At 32.2% G+C, this 20,609-nt stretch overlaps 1 protein-coding gene across 3 annotated transcripts in view; it reads right to left on the reverse strand.

The window, feature by feature from the left end:
* Positions 1 to 20,609, reverse strand: part of Cd36 (CD36 molecule) — a 53,915-nt gene that overhangs the window by 1,305 nt on the left and 32,001 nt on the right. For all 3 annotated transcript variants that reach the window (XM_042684567.1, XM_042684566.1, XM_042684565.1), the window contains exons 4-14: positions 18,805 to 18,965; positions 15,069 to 15,216; positions 14,494 to 14,673; positions 12,301 to 12,392; positions 10,377 to 10,423; positions 6,442 to 6,511; positions 4,741 to 4,928; positions 3,862 to 3,980; positions 2,796 to 2,869; positions 2,067 to 2,121; positions 1,128 to 1,292 (exon numbers count right to left, since the gene is read on the reverse strand). In XM_042684567.1, coding sequence (XP_042540501.1) covers positions 1,128 to 1,292; positions 2,067 to 2,121; positions 2,796 to 2,869; positions 3,862 to 3,980; positions 4,741 to 4,928; positions 6,442 to 6,511; positions 10,377 to 10,423; positions 12,301 to 12,392; positions 14,494 to 14,673; positions 15,069 to 15,216; positions 18,805 to 18,965 — 1,299 coding nt within the window. The remainder of the gene's footprint in view (positions 1 to 1,127; positions 1,293 to 2,066; positions 2,122 to 2,795; positions 2,870 to 3,861; positions 3,981 to 4,740; positions 4,929 to 6,441; positions 6,512 to 10,376; positions 10,424 to 12,300; positions 12,393 to 14,493; positions 14,674 to 15,068; positions 15,217 to 18,804; positions 18,966 to 20,609) is intronic.

A 20,609-nucleotide genomic window follows, 5' to 3' on the forward strand; every position in this document is an offset into this window, starting at 1 on the left:
CCTGTCACTCTTCTAATCCTGGTATATCAAGAAACTGATAAGGGAAAAAAAATCAATGGGTAAGAAGAGTTAAAACTATATAATAAAACTAATATATCTGGTGGCAAGTTCTATAATTTAGCCATTTATAGACCAAAGGAAACTGATATTCAGATATCATTAAGCAATGATAAAATTATCATAAAAATTTAACAGACACTGGGTGCCAGCAGCTCACACCTGTATTCTTAGCTACTCAAGAGGTTGAGAGCTGAGGACTGCAGTTGAAAACCATCCCACGCAGGAATATCTGTGAGACTCTTTTCTTCAATTAACCACCAAAAAGGTGAAAGTGGAGCTGTGGCTCAAGGGGTAGAGTGCTAGCTTTGAGCAAGAAAGTTCTGGGATAGCACAATAAAGGCACATTTTACACATTGTTTATGAAAATCATATTAGACTATTAGACTGTTTGCTGTTCACCAGATGATGTTTGTAATTATATAAGTGGCCATATGAATATTTTGCATTCTCCATAACTTCTTATTGGATCATTGTATATACTAAAGGTGATGCAATGTTTATTATAAAATGAGTATGTTAAGATAGATTTTGGAATGTATTCCATCCAAACAGATTTTAGGCGTTTGTTCAGTTGTTTCTTTTCTTTTTTTCTTTTAGTAAATGAAAAGTTGTAGGAATAGTACAGAACAAAAAGTTGAGTTGTCTTCTTAAGGCAAGATTCTTACTCTCTCCAGAAAAGAGATATTAGGGTATGGTTGGTGTTGGGGAAGTTGTGGAAGACTGATGGTAGGTATGACACTAATCAAGATCCAGATATATTCTACTTACAAACTGGTAGAACTGAAATCTCTTTGTATATTTACTTAGAGATAATAAATTTTGAAAAGGATAAAAAACAGTTCTTAAATTCTACTCTAAGTTTTTGAATCCTTAATTTGATTGATTTAGAATTTAATAATGCACATTTTTTTTCAGTGATTACAGATTATAATTTGTTGGACTGTCACTCAAGAATATAATAGATGCTATGAAGGCTGGCTATTACAGCCTCACGGAATTTTAGCAAGGATCAGATGAAATGATTTGTGTAAAATCCTGAGCAATGCATATACTTGGTATGTACTTACTTATTTTACTTTCTTTGTTCTGCATACACAGTATGAAATCATAAAAGCAACAAACATCACCACTCCAATACCCAGCAAGACCAACTCAACCAGCCTGAGGAGATTTATTTTTCCAATCACTTGATTTCTGAACATTTGTGCTTTCTCATCACCAATGGTACCAGTCTGTAATCAATAATTAACATTATTTGGGTAAAACCATGAAACAAAATACACAATCTCTGTACTTTCTTTTCCTCTAAACATTCCTGACATATATGTTAGTCATTTACATCTAAGATATGAGGGAGTAGGGATCCCTTTTCTTGTCAAAGAAGACAATACATACAGTAATAACTCACTTTCTTTAAATATGATACATAACAATCTTCAGTGTACAGAGTTCATTTACTCTTCAAAATTGTCTCTGAAATATTACACCAATTTCTAAAAGTTATCACCCAGTGACAGAGAGAATTTACAAAGTTCTATAATTTCACTCCTAAAGGTTCAAACAACACATTTTCTAGCTCTGACAAACAAACTTTTGTCATTTACACTAAATATTTTCAGGCAGTAGGATATGCTGCCCATACCTAATCTAATCTGTCCTTTATAAGCACAGTCGACTTTTATAGTGTCTTAAAATATATTTAACTCAATATTTCTAAAGCATCGATATTTTGAGTAAGTCTTGATTTCACAAGGAAATCATATAATGACCAAGAAAATATAAATTAGATACACTATGAATATCATTTCAAACTGTTTGTCTTTTTAAAAGAAAATAAAACTGATATTTGTATGCAATTTATTTCTAACAAATAGACATACTCAATAATGTGTAAGCTGGATTATCCCTATGAAAAATTAAAGCATATACAACCTCCAATACATATATAATTTGGAAACATCAAAAGCTTATTTTGTTGTCTTGTATTAATGAATTAAAATACTAACCTCATTAAGCCAAAGTATAGGCACAATATAATTCTTCTTCAGACCCTTTAATGCTCTGTAATGTATATTGAAAATAACTGTCAAAACATTTATTTTAATATATATCTGATAGATATTTTTGTAATTACAACTGTAGATGTTCAGAAATCAATTGTTCTTGCTTATTTAAGTTTCTAGAATTTTGTTCTTGGCCACAAACTATTCAAATTTTAATGGAGCTGTTTCTCGGACTTTTCACTCACATATTTAATACAAATCTATAACTAGTTTAGCTTTTTTCAAGCACATTTTCCCAACAAATGCTATGTAGGAAAAATATGTTAATATATTTCAATAAACACTAGACATGATTTTAAACTGTATGTGATAATTATTCTTAGTGAAAAGTTACTAAATTAATTATTGTGAATTAACATTAAACTGAAGAGAAATTACATTTGATATTCTTTCATGAGCCTAGTCATTCTTACAAGAATATGGATAAAGATAATATTGTTTAAAGTGACTCACTCCCAGTTTTTCCCCTCCTGAACCCCTTTTCCCCAATTTGTATAGTTCATTTCCAACATAGTGTCTAGGGAGTATCACAGCTGAATTGATTAACGCTTTGTCCCACGATTTCTGTGCTGACACTGTTCAAAAAGACATGTACTCATTACATATATAGCTAACACTTCTATAAATAAACTTTACAATAGAAATGAAAAAATATAACATAAAATGACTCACTCAATTTTTTTTGCTGGTTTGACCAATATGTTCACCTGTAGCCGTTTTGCAAATTGTAATGTGAATCCAGTTATCTGAAAGAAAAATAAACTAAAATAATTACTAACTTCTTTTAAAATAAATTTTGTAATATGCAAATTTTATTTTTGCTATGACAGCAGGAAAGTTAAGAGCTTAACAAAAAAGGACTTAAGGCTTATAAAAATTAATTGGACTTATTAGCTATTACCTATATAGGTATATGTAAATCAGATTCTATGTATAAATTTTTATACACCTATATGTGTGTATATACATGTAATTGCTTTGTCAAACAGAGAAGACCATCAGGTTTTATTTTAATTTGTGATAATATGCATGAAATTAACAGCATCAGTAACATAATGTAGCTCTCATTTAATTCCTGAATTCTGCATGATCAACTATAAATTTATTCAGATTCCACGTGTTAGTGTAATTATACCAATACCTTCCACTGTTATTTTTCATCAGAAACCTAATTATTGAGATTCTAGGATTTAATCTGTGTGTATGTGGTGAAGAGACTCTAACCTAGGACCTTAGACTTTCTGGGCAAGCAACTGTCCAATTAAACTCCTTCCCCACTTGTCCTTAACATTAGAAAACTCTACTAATAGAAATGTTAAAACTATGGTGTTTTAGATTCTTCTGAGGTTTAATACAGGAGATTTTGAATGAAACTTATATATTCTCATAAAATCTATTAATTCCTAATAGCAAATGGTGGTGATGGTGACTTCTCATGAAAGCAATATCTATACATAAATTTAGTTTCAGGATAAAATAGTCACAAGTAAGCTAACTATTCATTTTCATCATTTGCATTCCTAATTTACATACCATTAAAAGTCTTATCAAAGTCCATGCAATAAAAATTTAATTTTCTCCCCACTTGTATGTCACAAAAGGAAGAAATCAGTGCTAGTTACATTGACCAAGTTTCACTAATTTATTAAGAAAGTAATTCAAAATTGTGACTGAAAGATTTTCTTGGGTTTATAAATGACAGTATTAGCTAAGTCAAAGAAATAATCTATTTTCTCACAGGCTCAACATCCAAGTATGTCCTGTGTTCTTCTTCATTTGGATATAAGCCTTCAATGGGTTCTGAAATATCAGGACTTGCATGTAGAAAATGAGGAAGTGAAATGTACACAGGTCTTCCTGAAAACAGAAAATCAGACTCAATTGCAAATAATCATTTCTTGTTGAACATAATGCTCAGAAACTACTTTCTTATAAGAAAAGATTTTTTTTTAAGATTAAGTAAAATAGTTGGCTTTGAACACTGATTAGAGTTTAGGGAAAGATTTTTATCAGGGTACATAATATGTAGAGATGAAATGTTAACTTCTGCATTTTCCTCCTAAGCAGTGAGTTGGTGTCTGGTCTTTAATTTGTGCCAACTTTCAGTTTGCATAGTTCAGCTGCTAAACAAAGTTTCAACTACATATATCCATGCACTAAGCATAACTATGTTCCTAGACTGAAAATCCATTCATGAGTAATTTTTTTCCTTCCTTTTTCATTCACACTCACAACTGTGTGAAGAAACAAGGAGGAGTCCAAATATTGTTTGACCATTCTTGTTTTAGAGATATTCTAAGCATTTACTTTCCTTTATCATTTTCTAGGAAGTAAAAGATAGGAAAAGTCACAGATAGATAGCTCAGGAAGCTCAGAGAATAATTACAAGCAAAATAATGTTGGAAGTTTTTTCTTAATAATACAACATTGGTTTCACAAATGAGACCCCAAATACTGAATAAAAGCAACACTAAAATTCCTGCTATCAAACCTTGTTTACTTTCTCTTATCAATGCCTTAATTTTCAGTTTTCGGTAGAAAGTGATTTGGGGTAAGGCATTTTAGAAGAATACTACAAATGATGTCATGAATCATGATGCCAAGAACACATATGTACCTTCTTTGCATTTGCCAATGTCTAGCACACCATATGAAGTACAATTTTTGGAGATAATGGTTTCTGTGCAGAAGCAATGATTGTCTGGGTTTTGGACTGGAGATGCAAAGGCTTTGGCTGGAAGAACAAATCTATACACAGGGATTCCTTTCAAGTCAACCTCAGATCCAAATACAGCATAGATTGATCTACACAGGGATAAAAACAAGTTTAATTCCAAGAAACAGAACCACACATTGGAAATCCATTGTCTCTTTTCATTTTTTGGTTTATATTTTTGCTTTAACTTAGAAATATCAGATGATCTTGATAGAATCTTAGACTTGCTTAAATCCTAGAGAAAAATGATCACAACTCAATACCTGAGTATAAAATGTTTTTATTTATTCAAAAATATTAAATTATATAATATTATATATTATGTTACAAATTTTGATTATACACTACCATGGAACATATAAATATATATATCAGTGACATTTCTTAAGAGTTAATTTCCCTTATATATTAAAGAGTTTGAAGTAATAAATATTTATTTGCACCCAGTCCAAAGTCTCTATATTTCAAATTTAATCTTGGAAAAATAAAATCTACTCAGTTGTTGGGGTGTGAGCCCATAAAACATCATTTCCAAAATATTTACCAAGAAATAGGCACTATGCTAGAGCTCAGTATGTATCCTGCTAATTCTCAGAAAATACTATGGGAACAAACATGGTTCTCATTAAATTTTTGGATAAGGGAAATATACACAAATATTCAATGTTTGCCTTCAATTTCAGAGTTTAGGGACAGGGCTCAATTCAAAAAGAGTGGGAAGAGCACCAGGAGTTGTAGAGTCTTTCCTAGGTCCCACCAGTATGAAAAGATACTGTAGAAAACAGTAATGATAAAATTCTGGGTCATCTTTGCCTATTTTTATAAAAACTGGGCAGTTTCTTCTAGGCTTCATTGGTGGTATTAAATTCAGTTGATTAAAATGCATGAAAATGTTCTTAAAAGAACAAAAAAATGCTTTATGCTATTAAAAGTTGAAACATTCAGAAGGCTACTTTGGAAAGAGTTAGTAAGATAAAATTCCATATTGGTTAATGTACATAGTTCTGAGTCCTTTATGTATATTTTTAGAAAGACTAGACAATTTCTTTTGGATTTCATTGGTATTAAAAGCACTAATAATTTATTAAATGCATAAAAATAGTTGTTAATAGAAGTATAGAAAATGATTTGCCCTATAAATTATTAGAATATACAGAAGAGTATTTTGAAAATATTTAATAAGCACATGAATTCTATATTTATGCATTTATTCTTTTTTTTTCTTTTTTTTTGTTGGTCATGGGGCTTGAATTCTGGACCTGAGAGCTATCCCTCAGCTCTTCAGCTCAAGGTTAGCATGCTACCACTTGAGCCACAGTGCCACTTCTTATGCATTTATTCTTTTTTTTAATATATGAATTTTTTATTGTGAAAATAACTTATAGAGGGGTTACAATTACATGGGCAAGATAATGAGTACATTTCTTATCAAACATTGATGCCTCCTCCTTTGTTTCCCTTCCCAGCCCTTCCCAAATAAAAATACTCTAAGTATATTTTTATTCAATAATACATTTATTAGTTCATGAGCTCTTTAATTTCACTTTACTGCTTGAGGGACAAAAAGTCTGATTTAGACATAGATCATTAGCTACGTCTTACCTGCAAATATCAGAGGAAAAGAATCGCAATACTCGAGACTTCTCAACAAAAGGTGGAAATGAGGCTGCATCTATTAAAAATCAAGGCAGTGGCAAGTGATTAAATGTAATATGCATTCTCTAAAAAATCTAGAAATCTCTTTCAAGCATAGTTAATAGAAATATGATAAAATGACTTACCTAATTTAAAAAAGTATCTAGTAGTTTTATTCAATCTAATATATTCTTAGTCCTATTTCAGTGCACACTCAATAAAAATAATGGAGTTTTACATTTCCCAAGTCTAGTACACATTCTTAGTCTACAGCATAAATCAAACATCCAGGACACATTTAGAGAACCTGACAACCATATGGGGCTACAAGGATCAGAGGTTCAACAAGTAAATAGTAAAATCAGATTATGTGAAAGCTGTAATTGTATGATTTGGAAATGACTTGCTCCATCAACGGAGGGAAATATCTCTTACCATAGAGTCCTTCAGAACATGGGTTATACCGACTTTGGTCTTAATAGTGATTCATTCATTTGTACTCAGGGCTGATTAGTATTTTCCAATCCATTTGAAATCCATATCTCTCACTAAATAAAATTTCCTCCCAATGCTTTGGAAACATATTCAATCAATTTAACAAGGCAATTATTGAGGTGATTGAATTCCTAACATAGCTAACAGCACACATTAAATAAATGAGGAAATTATTAGATACTCTTCCATTTGCTTCTCAAATGAATATAAACAAAATGAGCCTACACTGGAAATATTTGTTTCAAACAGTAAGACCCAGCCCTCAGTTATGTAGGCCAGTGTCTTTTCTAGCAAGTGTACCTTCATGATAACTGTTATATCTCACTTACACTCCCATGGTGAGGGTTACAGTAATCTTGTACTCACTGCTTCATCCTGGCAGTGAGATGATTAAATATTAAAGTTTATCTGGGATCTGCCATACTGGGCCCTGTCTGGAAAATGCCTTCCCAGAATCTTACCAACTAAAAGAAAATACACTGTTAGTCTTCAACAATTATTATCTGAACTATGATAGAATGTATGCCAGAATTATATCCAGAAATTTATATGGGCAATGACAAAGAGAAATGATACCACCAGAGATACTTTTTCCTCAGCGAAATGATTCCAAGTTATACCAATATTGATATCTTTTCCTATTATCTTTCTAGTCCCATGACCAAGAGTATTCCTTAGAGTCATAACTTGCCCTACTCAACACATTTCTGCTCTTCTTTCTTTTTACTTCTATGCTTATACCTAAAAATTATGATTAAAAACTGCTTTATTAATTGGCTACTCCATTGTAAAACTACTTACAATAAAAATGATTATAACATAGTTATACAAAGAATTTCCAATTTCATAAGTCAGGCTATAAGTACAATGAACTTTGATCAATATCACCATTTTCATTGTCCTTCCCCACTATTCCTATCCTCAAGTTATGTAGTTCAGTTTTTACATAATACTAGTAAAATATTCACCCTCTCAAATTCAAGCCTGGAGTTTACATTTTTATATTATTTTTACTAATGCATCTTCTAGCCTGTAGCTCTTTTGGCTACACCTATCTACTAACTTCAGACAGGCTGTACAATTATTTTCCTCTTAAATAAACAATAAATTCTTTAATACATAGGAACAGCAGATTATACTTTTGTCTGTAAGGATTAAGTATGATGTTTATGTAAATACAGAGAGAAGTATGAGTCACTTGAAAATTTATGTGCAGAAATGCATTATTCTTATGGCTTAACATCCTACAAAAGCAAATCCAGTCATTTTTGCTCTATAAAGCAATATGGGAGGGAAGGGATGGGAGAGAGTGAGGGAAGAGAAGACACTCTGAAAGGAAATGTAGTTATTGCCTGCCTCATGCAATTGTAATCCCTTTGTATGTAACCTTTATAATAACAATAAAGTAAATTAACTTAAAAAAACTAAAAATACATAAAAATGTCTTTCAATTTCTAAACAAAAAGCAATTCAATTAAATAATCATGCAAGACTCAAACAACATTTTGGAAAAGTAAGCACTCCAGTTTTCTTTTCATTTAACGTTTTTCATCATTATTGTAACATTTTCCTGTTAGATATTTTCTCTTATTTTGTAAATATTTTGTTTGTGCTTCCTAGTCCTTGAATGCTTACACTTGATTTTAATTACTTTATAATATTTGATTGCCATAGCTTTCCAAATCTTACTTCTTTTGCTAATAAACGTGTACTTTTCTTCAAGGACAACTAGAAGCCAGAGTTAGCCAAATATTAAATCAGAGCTTTCAGTTCTTTTGTTCTCCAATTCTAATGCAGAATTCTTACACTCACACATAGTATTCATGGGTAGCAGAAATTTAACAATGTAAGCTTATTATTTTTTCCTGAACTTTCTCATGGTAACTACCTTATTAAAAATATATGGATATTTTATTCTTTTTATTTTTATCTTTAAGTTGTACAAAGAGTAGCAAGTTAGCAAAGCAGTTCGTGATACAATGCATCTGGATCAATGTCACTCCTTTCAACATTCTTACCCATCCTACCTCTATACATCCCTTTCCTTGTTCTTCTTAACTTTGGACAATATAGGCTGGACTCTTGACTGCATTCTCCTGGTCTTCTTTTCATTCATCTACCCTTTTCTACTTGGTCCCACCGCATCCCTCTTGAGTGTCTCACTCCTGCTGTTTTATTTTGCTGAAGTTTGATTTTGCCCTTCTAAGGAATTACACTATTTGAAATCTTCCCTAAATCTGTTATATTTCGGTTACTACATTTGTATACACTTGCATACCACCCAAGGTATTTATTATAAGTTTATAAGCTACATCTAGCTTCCACATCTAAGGGGAAACATGAATCCTTAGTCTCTCTGGACCTGACTTACTACATTTAAAATACTTTTTCTAAGTCTTTCTATTTCTTTACAAATGGTACAATATCATTCTTTCTAATGAATGAATAAAATCCCATTGAAATTGAACATAGAACTACCCTGTAATCCAGAAATTCCACTCGTGGACATTTACCCAAAAGATTACAAACCAGGATACAGCAAAGTCACCAGCACAATCATGTTTATTGCAACACTATTCACCATAGTCAAGGTATGGAATCAACCTAAATGCTCCTTAATGTATGAACGGATCAAGAAAATATAGTGTATGTGTATGTGTATGCATGAACATGTATGCCTACACACATAAATGTAAGTATGCATGTGTACAATGCATATATACATGTGTGTATACACATGTACATTACACATGCATATGTACACACATACACATATATATACATATAAATGTGATATACATATGATTTTTTATTTTACTTCACTAACTACTTAAGTTTTTAGTCTCACTAAGAAGTAAGTTTTCACTTCTGTCATTATGTTTCTATTCAATTTTATCTGTATAGTATATAAGAAAGGGATGAATAATCATTATTCTTTTAGTTTGCTTTTTATTTTCCTCATACTGAAGTTTTTAGTCAGGGTGTCACTTTTACAAGAAAAATTCCCTACTATTTTAGCCAGGTCAAGTCTTGATTTTTTTTTTTCAGGAACTGGCCTCAAATTGTGATCTGCCTAACTCCTCTAAATAGCTTGAATTATAGGTAGAAGCCACCAACCTGGTTGTTTTTGTTTGTTTGTTTTTAAGCTATTTCTGTTAGTAGGATACCAATCCATTAAGTATAGGTTTTATATAGCAAATGTTTCCTTAATAACAAAGTGGTGTGAATTCTCTATGGTTAACCTCAGAAATCCCATCCCATCATACTAAGCTTATAGAACAGAAAGTACATTATTGAGTGGGGCTATAAAGACAGGCAAACACAGACACTGAGCCTTCAGAATATTGTAGCAAAAGTGATGGGAGAAGGTAAGGTATGATGGTGAGGGTTATCTAAAATGTTCTTACCTGTGCCATTAATCATGTCACAATAACTTGGCCAATAGGAGAGATTCCTTAGGGATAAAAGACAGATGTATAAATATTCTCATTTCAAGTATACTTTAAATTATTTTTCCTACTTTGATTCAATATAGTTCTGCTGAAAAATAAAGATTACATGTGACATGCTAAGTTTAAGACATGTTCTAATATTCATTTGTTTGAAACTTTAATCTTACAGTAATTAATTATATTAAGGCATGATATGGACAAATCAGTGATATGGACAAATCAGTGCCAAATGGTAAATTAGCCTGAAAAAGAAAACATAAAAAAGACTGAGCTTTCAGAGAAGAAAATTATGAAATGTTTATTTAAAACATAGACCTCTACCTAGGGATTTTTTTTCCCCAATGAGAGAAAGGAGTTATTTGGGAGAATGTTAAGTGTTTGCAATGAATAGTAGACAATTATTAATTGAGTTATTCTCAATATAAGCTAGAAAAATAGAAGAAAAGAATGAGAAGTAAATGTTTAGACCCCTACAAATTGAAACATGTAAATAATCTATTTCATTTGTCTGTTTTAACTCTTGCATCAGGTAATTTTAAAGTTAGGTAAAGTTTATTACCTTCTGCTTTAATACCTGTGTAAGCTTAAATATTTACATATAGCAAAAAGTGATTAAAATATGATAGCAGTAATAACTCACCTGCATCCTCAGCCATTTTTCTTTTGGTGATGGAAAAGCTAGATTTTTCTCATTCCTGACATATTATGTATGAAATATAAATACAATCTGTTGCTTACTTTTTAAAATTATAGGCTATTAATCACACTCGGTGTTGTCAAGAAGAGTTAATTCACCCTTATTTGAGACTCAAAGTAATATGTAATTCTTGCTCTAATTAGAAGTACATAACCCTCTCTACACTTCTCTACATTTATAATACTCAGATAAGTGAAATACTAATTGTTCAACATAGAACTTTGATCAGATTTCATTTAAACACTTAGATGTGTTTGTTTTCCTCCACTCAACTTCCCTATGAATAGGAACTCTTTATAAGCACTACACTAGTAAATGTGTAACTATGGCAGCTATTACTAGATAAAGACTCTCATGAAATCATTTAATCCTTTCTGTTTTGTTGACTTATTTTTACTTCAGGAGAAGAAAAGAATGCTTTCTCCCTGATATATATGGTAGTTCTTTACTTTTTACAAATATGAAAAACTATAAATCTTTCAGACAGGCTGTCAGAAGCTGGGAGAATTGAAATAATATCTTCATGAAGTTGCCTTGTTCTTCTCCTTTTCCAAAAGTGACAAATTTTGCATTTTAGGTATGCAAATTCTAGAACTGTAATTGAATACGAATTCCATTTTTGCATTTACAAAGGTTAGAAACCTAAATCATCAATACGGAAACTATTTGAAGACTGTTTACAGGGAAACACTCATTAAGCCACTGCCTTTACTGATGAACTTAGAAATGGTCACTTGAACGTCTAAACAATACTCAGTATTAACAAAAGCACTAAATAAATAAATAAATCATTTTTCTACCTATTAGGTGTGTTGATTTTTCATTTATTTCATTTGTGATTATTGAACTACATAGGTACACTATAATTCTAGATAGGCTGTAGAGAAGAAAATAGTCTCTATTTCGTTAAAAATGGAAGAGACACCATGCATGAAAGCCAAGGAAATCCTAAGCAGCACTGAAATGCAGTAGCATGAACTTTTGTACAGGTGAAAATAGGGAAACAAGCTGAAACAAATAGGGAAGCGGAAGAGCCTGACAGAAAAGTCATTCCCAGAGAGGATACTTTACCAGGTCTGTTGCAAAGGTTGGTACCAGTGCCAGTTAAAAAATACCATTCCTGTCTCACAGTAGTTTAGCATACACAACATACACACAAACACACTTTCCTAAGACACTTACCTTTTCCCTTTGTATGTGTCAATTATAGCAACTTTGCTTATGTCATCCTTCCCATTGAAAACTTTATAAACTCCATCTACAGTATTGTTGTACTGAAAAAATTTATACAAGAAAAAATATTTATTGAACAAGTCATATTCTCTAAATTGTAACATTACAAATAATGAACTTCTACATTTAACATTGGTTATTCAGAATCCTTTTCTATAATTCAATGTATAGTGTATGAGATTGTTTTAGTCCTGGGGTTTGAACTTATTAAAGGGTAGGATATAAAATCTGTCTTGATGCTGAGATAATGTAGGAAAGACATGACAGAGACTGACAGGCTCAGACTCAGCATTCTGAATAATTAAGCCCTCAATGAAGCAGTGCTGATCACCATTCATGCAAAGAATGAATGAGTGAAACTTATGAGAACTAGATTGTTTTTAGGAGCACTCCAAATATTTAAATAATTTCTTACTGCAAAGACAAAGCATGCAAAATTAACAACTAAATTAGCCAAGAAAACAGTTGTAGTATATCTCAAAGAATTGAATCCCTGATTCCTTAATGCTTTCTATAGCAACGCTTAATTGATAAGCAGCTTTCCAATCCTAAACACAAATGAGATCAGGAAAGTGCAAGCAATATACCAGGTACAATGTTCAGCAAAATCAGAAGGTACTACTCCAGCAAAGCCAGCTCATTAAAACACTAAGCTACAACCAAGTAAATCCTGAAGAACAAAACCACTTGTATCTTCATTGCCAAGACATAATATATGTAGGCCATTTACTTTAAGCTGTTAATTATAAACCTCATTAAATTTTGTTCTTCACTGTGTGCAGTGATATAGGCAAAAATGTCAAAGATGTCAGTCAGAAAAATAAAAGCAAAGAAAGACTATGATTTTTTTATCTCTAAATTGAACAGTATGGTATAATATGTTAAACTAATTTGTTAAGTTGTGAAATAATTATGATACAATGATAAATATGACTATTCTTCAGTGGGAACTATTTAAATTACAAGAATAAAACAGAATATGAGAAAAAATAAATCTCACTGACAATTTCATATGTAAATTCAGGCTAACTTCCTAGTGAAGAGTAAAACAAATTTGTTAAGAGAACTAGAGAAAGAAGGATAGTAATATGAAGATATTTTAAGCAAACAAGCAGAAAAGATCAGATAAGTTGATGTTAGGTGAAATGAACCCCAAGATAAGTGTTCAAATGTTTTTGCTTTCATGTGAATATTTCTCACATATTTATAAGATGATTTCCTTGTTGCTTTGTATGTCCCTCCCCCACGGTATAACCCCTGTTTTCACTGCATTTGATGTTGGTATAATTTGGGGAGGGGAACAGAAAAAACAAATCATTTGAATAGGGATACAGGTGGACTCATTGCAACAATGGGATGTACAAGATGTTATGTTGAAAAACGAATTTTACAACTTTGGCCAGGCGGGGCAGGGGGATGAGAAGGGTTGGGAGGGCATGGAGACAAAGGAGGAGGCCGCAATGCTTGACAAGAAATGCACTCATTACCTTGCCCATGTAATTGTAACCCCTCTGTACGGTATTTTCACAATTAAAAAGAAAAACATACAGCACTGAACTTGCTTTTGTGGGAAAAGTCATCAAAAATAGCATTCCAAGATTTACAGACTTACAAGCTAATTTTAGGAAAATTGTATATGTGGAGATAAGAAAAACAAATTTTTATTTAAAATTTAGAAAATAATTTTAAAATGAAATGTCCCATTAAAAAAGCTAAAACCATAAGTGTATGTATATATATATGCATATATATACACACACACATGTGTGTGTGTATATATACATACATATATACAACATGCTATTTTCAAAGACTTCATTTCATATACACATCTATCTATCTATCTATCTATCCATCTATCTATCTATCTATCTATCTATCTATCTATCTGTCTGTCTATCTATCTATCTGGTGTCTCTGTGATTAAGCATTTACTTCTATTGGTTAGGTATTAAATACGATTCTTCTACATCCTCAGCCATATTATATATACTCACATATACACATACATATATATATATGTATGTATTCATTCCCAGTCAGCAATACGCTAATATCGTAGATTCTAGTCTTACACTTGTCAAGGACACTGTACATGCATAGTTAATAATGTCACAATATGGTTTTATATTTGGTACTTACCGGATAAAATACGCCAACAGTGGTAACAATAGGGTATGGAACCAAACTCAAGAATGGATCCTTATAGCCCCACAATAATTCCTTCAGTGTTCGGTTTTGGAACATAGAAGATTTTGACTTTTTGATGAGTGAATTGAGCACCACTTGAACGAATGCATTTTGATAGATATGAGGTGCAGCCTATAAAACAAATCACCATGAATACACGGAGTACCTAATCTTATTTTAACAACTAAATGGACCAAATACAAGAATGGAGTTCAGCAGGAAATTTTGATTCTTTGAGAACACCTGCCAAACTCTGCCTTGATAAGTATAATTGGTCTAAACTCAAGAAAATCACATTTGCTTCCTTATTTCCAACCACAAGAAGACAATCCAAGTTAAGCCCCATTTTAAATGGTGTACTTGGCTCTTATAATTCAGTTGTTATAATTTTGTCATCTTTCCAAAGGCATAAATCACACAGTGTTATATTTCTATAGGATTTCCAAAAAAGCTAAAGATCTAATCATAGTGCTGATGCTCTTAGCCGTAAGATAGGAGCATTTTAGGACAATTAATTGTCCACTCACCGCTACAGCCAGATTGAGAACTGTGAAAGTATCATTTTCTGTTCCAACTGAGAGTGAAGGCTCAAAGATGGCGCCATTGGGCTGCACAAAAGAGACTGTGTGATCCTCATTGTCCTGAGTTATATTTTCCTTGGCTAGATAACGAACTCTGAAAGAAAAGAAATAAAACCAGAAGCAATGGATATTTAAAAAACCAATGTGTCTTCTATGAACTTTAGGTACTAAATGGCATTCACTCATTGAAAAAAAAACAACTATTTGACAACATAGAATGTTTCAGAATTTAATATATCAGGATTTAAAGTGCTTAACTAGCCAGTGCTAGTTTCTAAGAAATTTACTGTAACCAATTTAAAATTTTCAACTGGTATATTAAACCAGGAAAGGAGTAGTATGTTTTAATGGGTTTGTATATAAAATCCATTAAAAACAAAACAAAACAAAAAAAAAAACCAGAACAAATAGAAACCCAGGTTTGAGCCTGGGTAGTGGGTGGGATCATTGGGGTAGCAATTCCACATAATGGTCTAAAGGCCAGACCCTAGTTTAATAGTTTACCTAGGTAAAATAGGGCAGGAAGTTGCATGCATAAAATAAGAAGATAGAACATGATACATTTGGAAAAAGGCAAATACCGTGTGTAACTGGGGTGGGGAAACTCGCTGAACTAAACAAGATCTCAAGAGTAATAAGACTGCAGACTCTACCCCACTGAGCATTTCTTCTGATGGTAAAAAAGGAGGCAGAGAAGAGATTAAGCAAGGGAATTCTGAGCACAGTTTTCAGTCCTAAGGAGAATTCTCCCAAGGACAGTACTCTCCACCACTGATTTTTCCATCTTTTTTAGTACTTTAATGATAACTAGAAATAACAGAATCTAAATTCCCTTTTTAAGGGTTATACACCAACACTCCTCACTCCCAGTATATGTGAAAAAGTAATTAGTTAGAAGCTCCTGGCTTTCAGTTCTTCAAGATGCAAAATATGTCAGATTTTTTAAGGGATGAGGGAAAAGGTGATAGCTATAGGAATATATTTAGGGAAAACAAGATGCCTACAAAAACGAAACAAGGTATATATTTCATTCATCATACTAACAAATATTTAAATGATCAATATTTGAGCTGAACAGATAACTGAGGTAAAGATTGAAAGAAGCATGATACTAAAATTTAGGTCAAAGAAATTACTTTATGCTATAATAAACATACAAATTCTTCTTGAATAGAGATTATGAATCATAATGCTTAAGACATAATGACTTTTCTAAAACAATGGTGCACTTTATTTTAGGAGGATTTACAACAATCTAAAAAGATACTTTATGTCTAACACGCTTATCACAATTTTATTGTCTGTTCTTATATACAAAGAATATAAAGGTCTAGAAAAACCCCAAGACAGAAAACTATTAACAACAACTTTTCTCTAAAATAACTAATAAAATTGGAGCACATCTCATTGATATTTAAAAATCAAGCCACTGCATATTTTAGGAAAATTTATATAGAGAAGACAATTCCACAAATAGTAAAATAATTTTGAATCAAACAAATTTGCTTATATTGTACTACTTACATCACAATACCAGTAGATGGCACTCATTGTGAGAAAACCCTTAATACTATGCCCTCCTTGCCTTTAGAAAGTTGAAATTTAGAGAACATAGTCAGCATGTTGTTAGAAAAAGTCCTATGGTTATGTTTCCTCATATTCCAGATAATATCTTTCAAAGTGAAAGCAATTCCCCTAAACCTATCAAAATTAGTAATTCCCCTAAAACAACTTGAGATTTGTATTCAAATTCTCACATCGATTCATTTTCCTCACATTTATTTATGACATTGAAGTTACATTGCTTATACAATTATGACTTAACTTTCATTGAGCCTACTATAAATTCTAGATTTTTCATCAGTATACATCATAGCTATCACTGGTTTCCAGAACAAGATACTCAGTGAGAACTATAAGAACACAAGAGTTTCCAAGAAAAGATGTTTTCCTTGTAAGAATGGAAATCTTTAAACAATGCAACAGTGGTACTCACAAGGCAACATGTTGGAAATGAACTTTATAACTTGGGGGTGGGAGTATGTGGGGGGGAGGGAAAGTGGTAGACAAATGAGGGAGGAGGATAGCAATGTTTGACAAGAAATGTACTCCCTACCTTATGCATGTAACTCTAACCCCTCTGTACATTACCTAGACAATAAAAATAAATTTAAAAAGTGGAAAAAAGAATGGAAATCTTTAAACAAAATTGTGATAATCATAGGTAGGTAGATAGATAGATAGACAGATAGATAGATAGATAGATGAAGAGAAAACAAACTAGGGGGGACTGCTAAAGCACAGTTGTCACCAACACTGTAATATGAATCATGTTATACCCTGTTATAACCTCACAACAACTATTATTTCATTATGATATCAGTGTCAGCTTTTGCTCTAGAAACATAGTAATCATTTAGAGAGTAAGGGAGATGATACAATCATAGAATATATAAAACAGCTAAAAACTACCACTTTTTAAATCATAAAAATAATTATAAATAGAACATTCTGTGATAAAAATGTGATCATGGACTCAAATTACCCTTGAGAAAAATCACATTTTGTGAAAGAAATAATATATAAATAAAACCTAGTTAATACATCGATCTATCTTTCTATCTATCTTTCTATCCATCTATTTATCTATCTATTCCAAATCTTTAGTTAAGGTAGTAGTTTTAGCACTTCTTTTACTTACTTGATACTTGGGGAAAAAAGATATAGATTACAATTTAAGTTGGAGAAAAAATGCAGAGAAATCTGAGTTACCTCTCTCTGTATTATCAGGGGCAAGATCTCTCACACCATTGCTGTCAGATTATTCACTTACAGAAATGAAAGTTTCTGAATAATTCTTTGCCTCAGTTATGAGTAAATATTTTATTCAGAAACATGTTAAGCTATTAGAGAATCTAAACAAAAGTATAGCATATATAGACTCAGAATAGAAAAAAATATAAAAATGAAACTGCTTGATACACCTAAATATCTGTATTACATGGAAATTAATTGGACTCTCAACTCTTAGCAAGTATATAGTTACATAATCACATTAGAACTTTGGTTCCCCAAACTTAGTGTGGATATGAATGGCATCAATGATTTCAGAACTGATCACTGGTTTCCAATGACAAATTTTCTGATCTATTTGGTATGATATTGTATCAGAATTGACAGATCTACCAAATCTCCTGGTGATGCCCATATGCTGGTCCAGTAGCCAGGCTTTGATAAGTACTGATGTAAGTCAACATTTATAATGATGTTGTTAAATAAATAAATAAATAATGCACACATATACACACACATATATGGTTTCCCTGATTAATATGTATATTTCAGAAATGTCGACATTATATGCCACATATACCAAACCCAGGCAGTTATTAGATGATGATAAATTAATAATAGCCTCTGTATTTTTTCTATAAAATAGCTATTAACATGGCTATATATAGATAGATAGATAGATAGATAGAAAGAGAGAGAAAGATATATATGTATATCACATCTTAAAGAGATTCTAGATTCCATACAAATAGGAAAAAATTATCTCATGTTATATCATTGGCAAGAAAATAAATAGACACCAATACAATGGAATTTGTCAGGCGGAAGCTTTCTGACAAATATCCATGCCCAGGGGAAGAATGCCCCTCCTCTGTGGACACACACTCACCTGTATGTATAAGGACCTCTTTGTTTAACTTTAATGTTGCTGCTGTTTACTACCACTTCTTGGGGATTTTGCACATCAAAAATCCAAAACTGTCTGTAGACTTCTGTGCCCGTTTTAACCCAGTTTTTAAAAGCAATTGTACCCTCTTCAAGGACGACTTCCTGTGAAAAAGAACATGAATGTGGGTGATCTCTTTGTAGTTAATGCAGGCACTTCAAAGAGCTTACAGCATTTAGTAAGCCAGAGTTAAAGGACCATGCCAATGTATCTTGCTCATGACAGCCTTGGCATCTTTGTCAGACACTTGGAGCGAGGAAGATTCCACACAGTCCAGCAACCTCTTTAATTAATGTTTCCCTGAGAGAATTGGTGTATAACGGAGAAGCCATGACTGCTGACTATAACGGAAGCCATAGGGTGACTCTCTGGCTTTATTACAACAACCAGTAAGGTAATTTATGAAGAAAGTTTTATTGAAACTATTCCTAACATTCCTTACCAGGTCGACTTCCTGCCCCTAAGGAGTAGTGATGATGAGGCAAAGGAGAAGAACTAAGAGAAAAATTAAATACTATTAGAAGCTCTCTCCTTTTCTTTGAAATTGGGCAATCTACAAGGAGATGACTTAACACTTATTACAAGAAGAAAGCAAATGATTGTGGATAAAAAACACAAATATGTCTATCTCCTTTCGAATCTCTCTCACTATAATGGTCTTCCTAATTCTTAATATATTTATGGAAATATCCATATCTCCAAAAATTATGACTTGTCTATATTGGGTCCCTACATGATTTTATAAAAAAGGACAAGATATTATATGTGTGTATGTTTGTATTATCCATTACCAAATCACAGATGCTCTGTATACTAAAATTTTTCATACAGAAAACCAATGTTGGAATTTAATCATCCTATGTTAGAAAACTAGTTCCTCATCAAGGAGCTTAAGGACCAAGTGGAAAATCATTAAACCTTAAACCCCTAAGGTTCATGTGTGATCTACAAGATTCAGGAGTGGCCATTGATGTCCTCTCATTTTCCTTCCTCTGAACAGGAAGTCTATGAAGGGAGGAACTTTATGAAGCTGTACTAAGCAGATCATATGAAGAAGATTTTAGAGGCTGTAGTATAATTAAGTAATACTTTGGATGGAAGGGCCAGGTTCAATAGCTCCTACCCTCATAAGTAAGAGGAAGGGGAAGAAAACAATTTCAAAGAAAATGAACCTAACGAGACCCATGAATAGAAGAACAATTTGACTTATTTCTACATGCTTTACCAAGAAGCACCAGTTCATAATGGTTCAAGAAGGGACAATTACCCCTATCATCACATTTCCAGTAGAGCGCACTGAGGCTCTAAGAAGCCAGATCACTGGCCTACACAATGGTCACTTAGGCAAATAATATACTCACAAAGACAATATTCTTCTCTGACCCTGATTCTAGTCCTCTTTTACATCATGCCACTAAAAATTATTTTCTTAATGTCACCCTCTGCACTTAGTTGGCAGATGTCAAATTACGTTTCATGTCTTCAGGATATGTTATTGCTTAATGCAGTTAAAAAGGAATTCCTCAGAGAAGAACTGGGCATTTGGTGAAAATGCAATTACAAAACTCTGAGCTGTTGTAATCCACTTAAAATGGGAACAAGAGCTGATAAAGTGACATTTTATGAAATTGTCTTTGAAAGCTCTCTAATTTGCTCTCCAAAAGGCTGTTGTCTAAAGCAAAAAGACCAATATTAAAACAAAATTGTGCCAATTATGGTTGTTCTAAAGGCAGATGTGTTTATGAAAC

Source organism: Dipodomys spectabilis, unplaced genomic scaffold (assembly GCF_019054845.1).
Source record: "Dipodomys spectabilis isolate Male_0828 unplaced genomic scaffold, ASM1905484v1 ptg000089l, whole genome shotgun sequence".
NCBI classification, from domain to species: Eukaryota; Metazoa; Chordata; class Mammalia; order Rodentia; family Heteromyidae; genus Dipodomys; species Dipodomys spectabilis.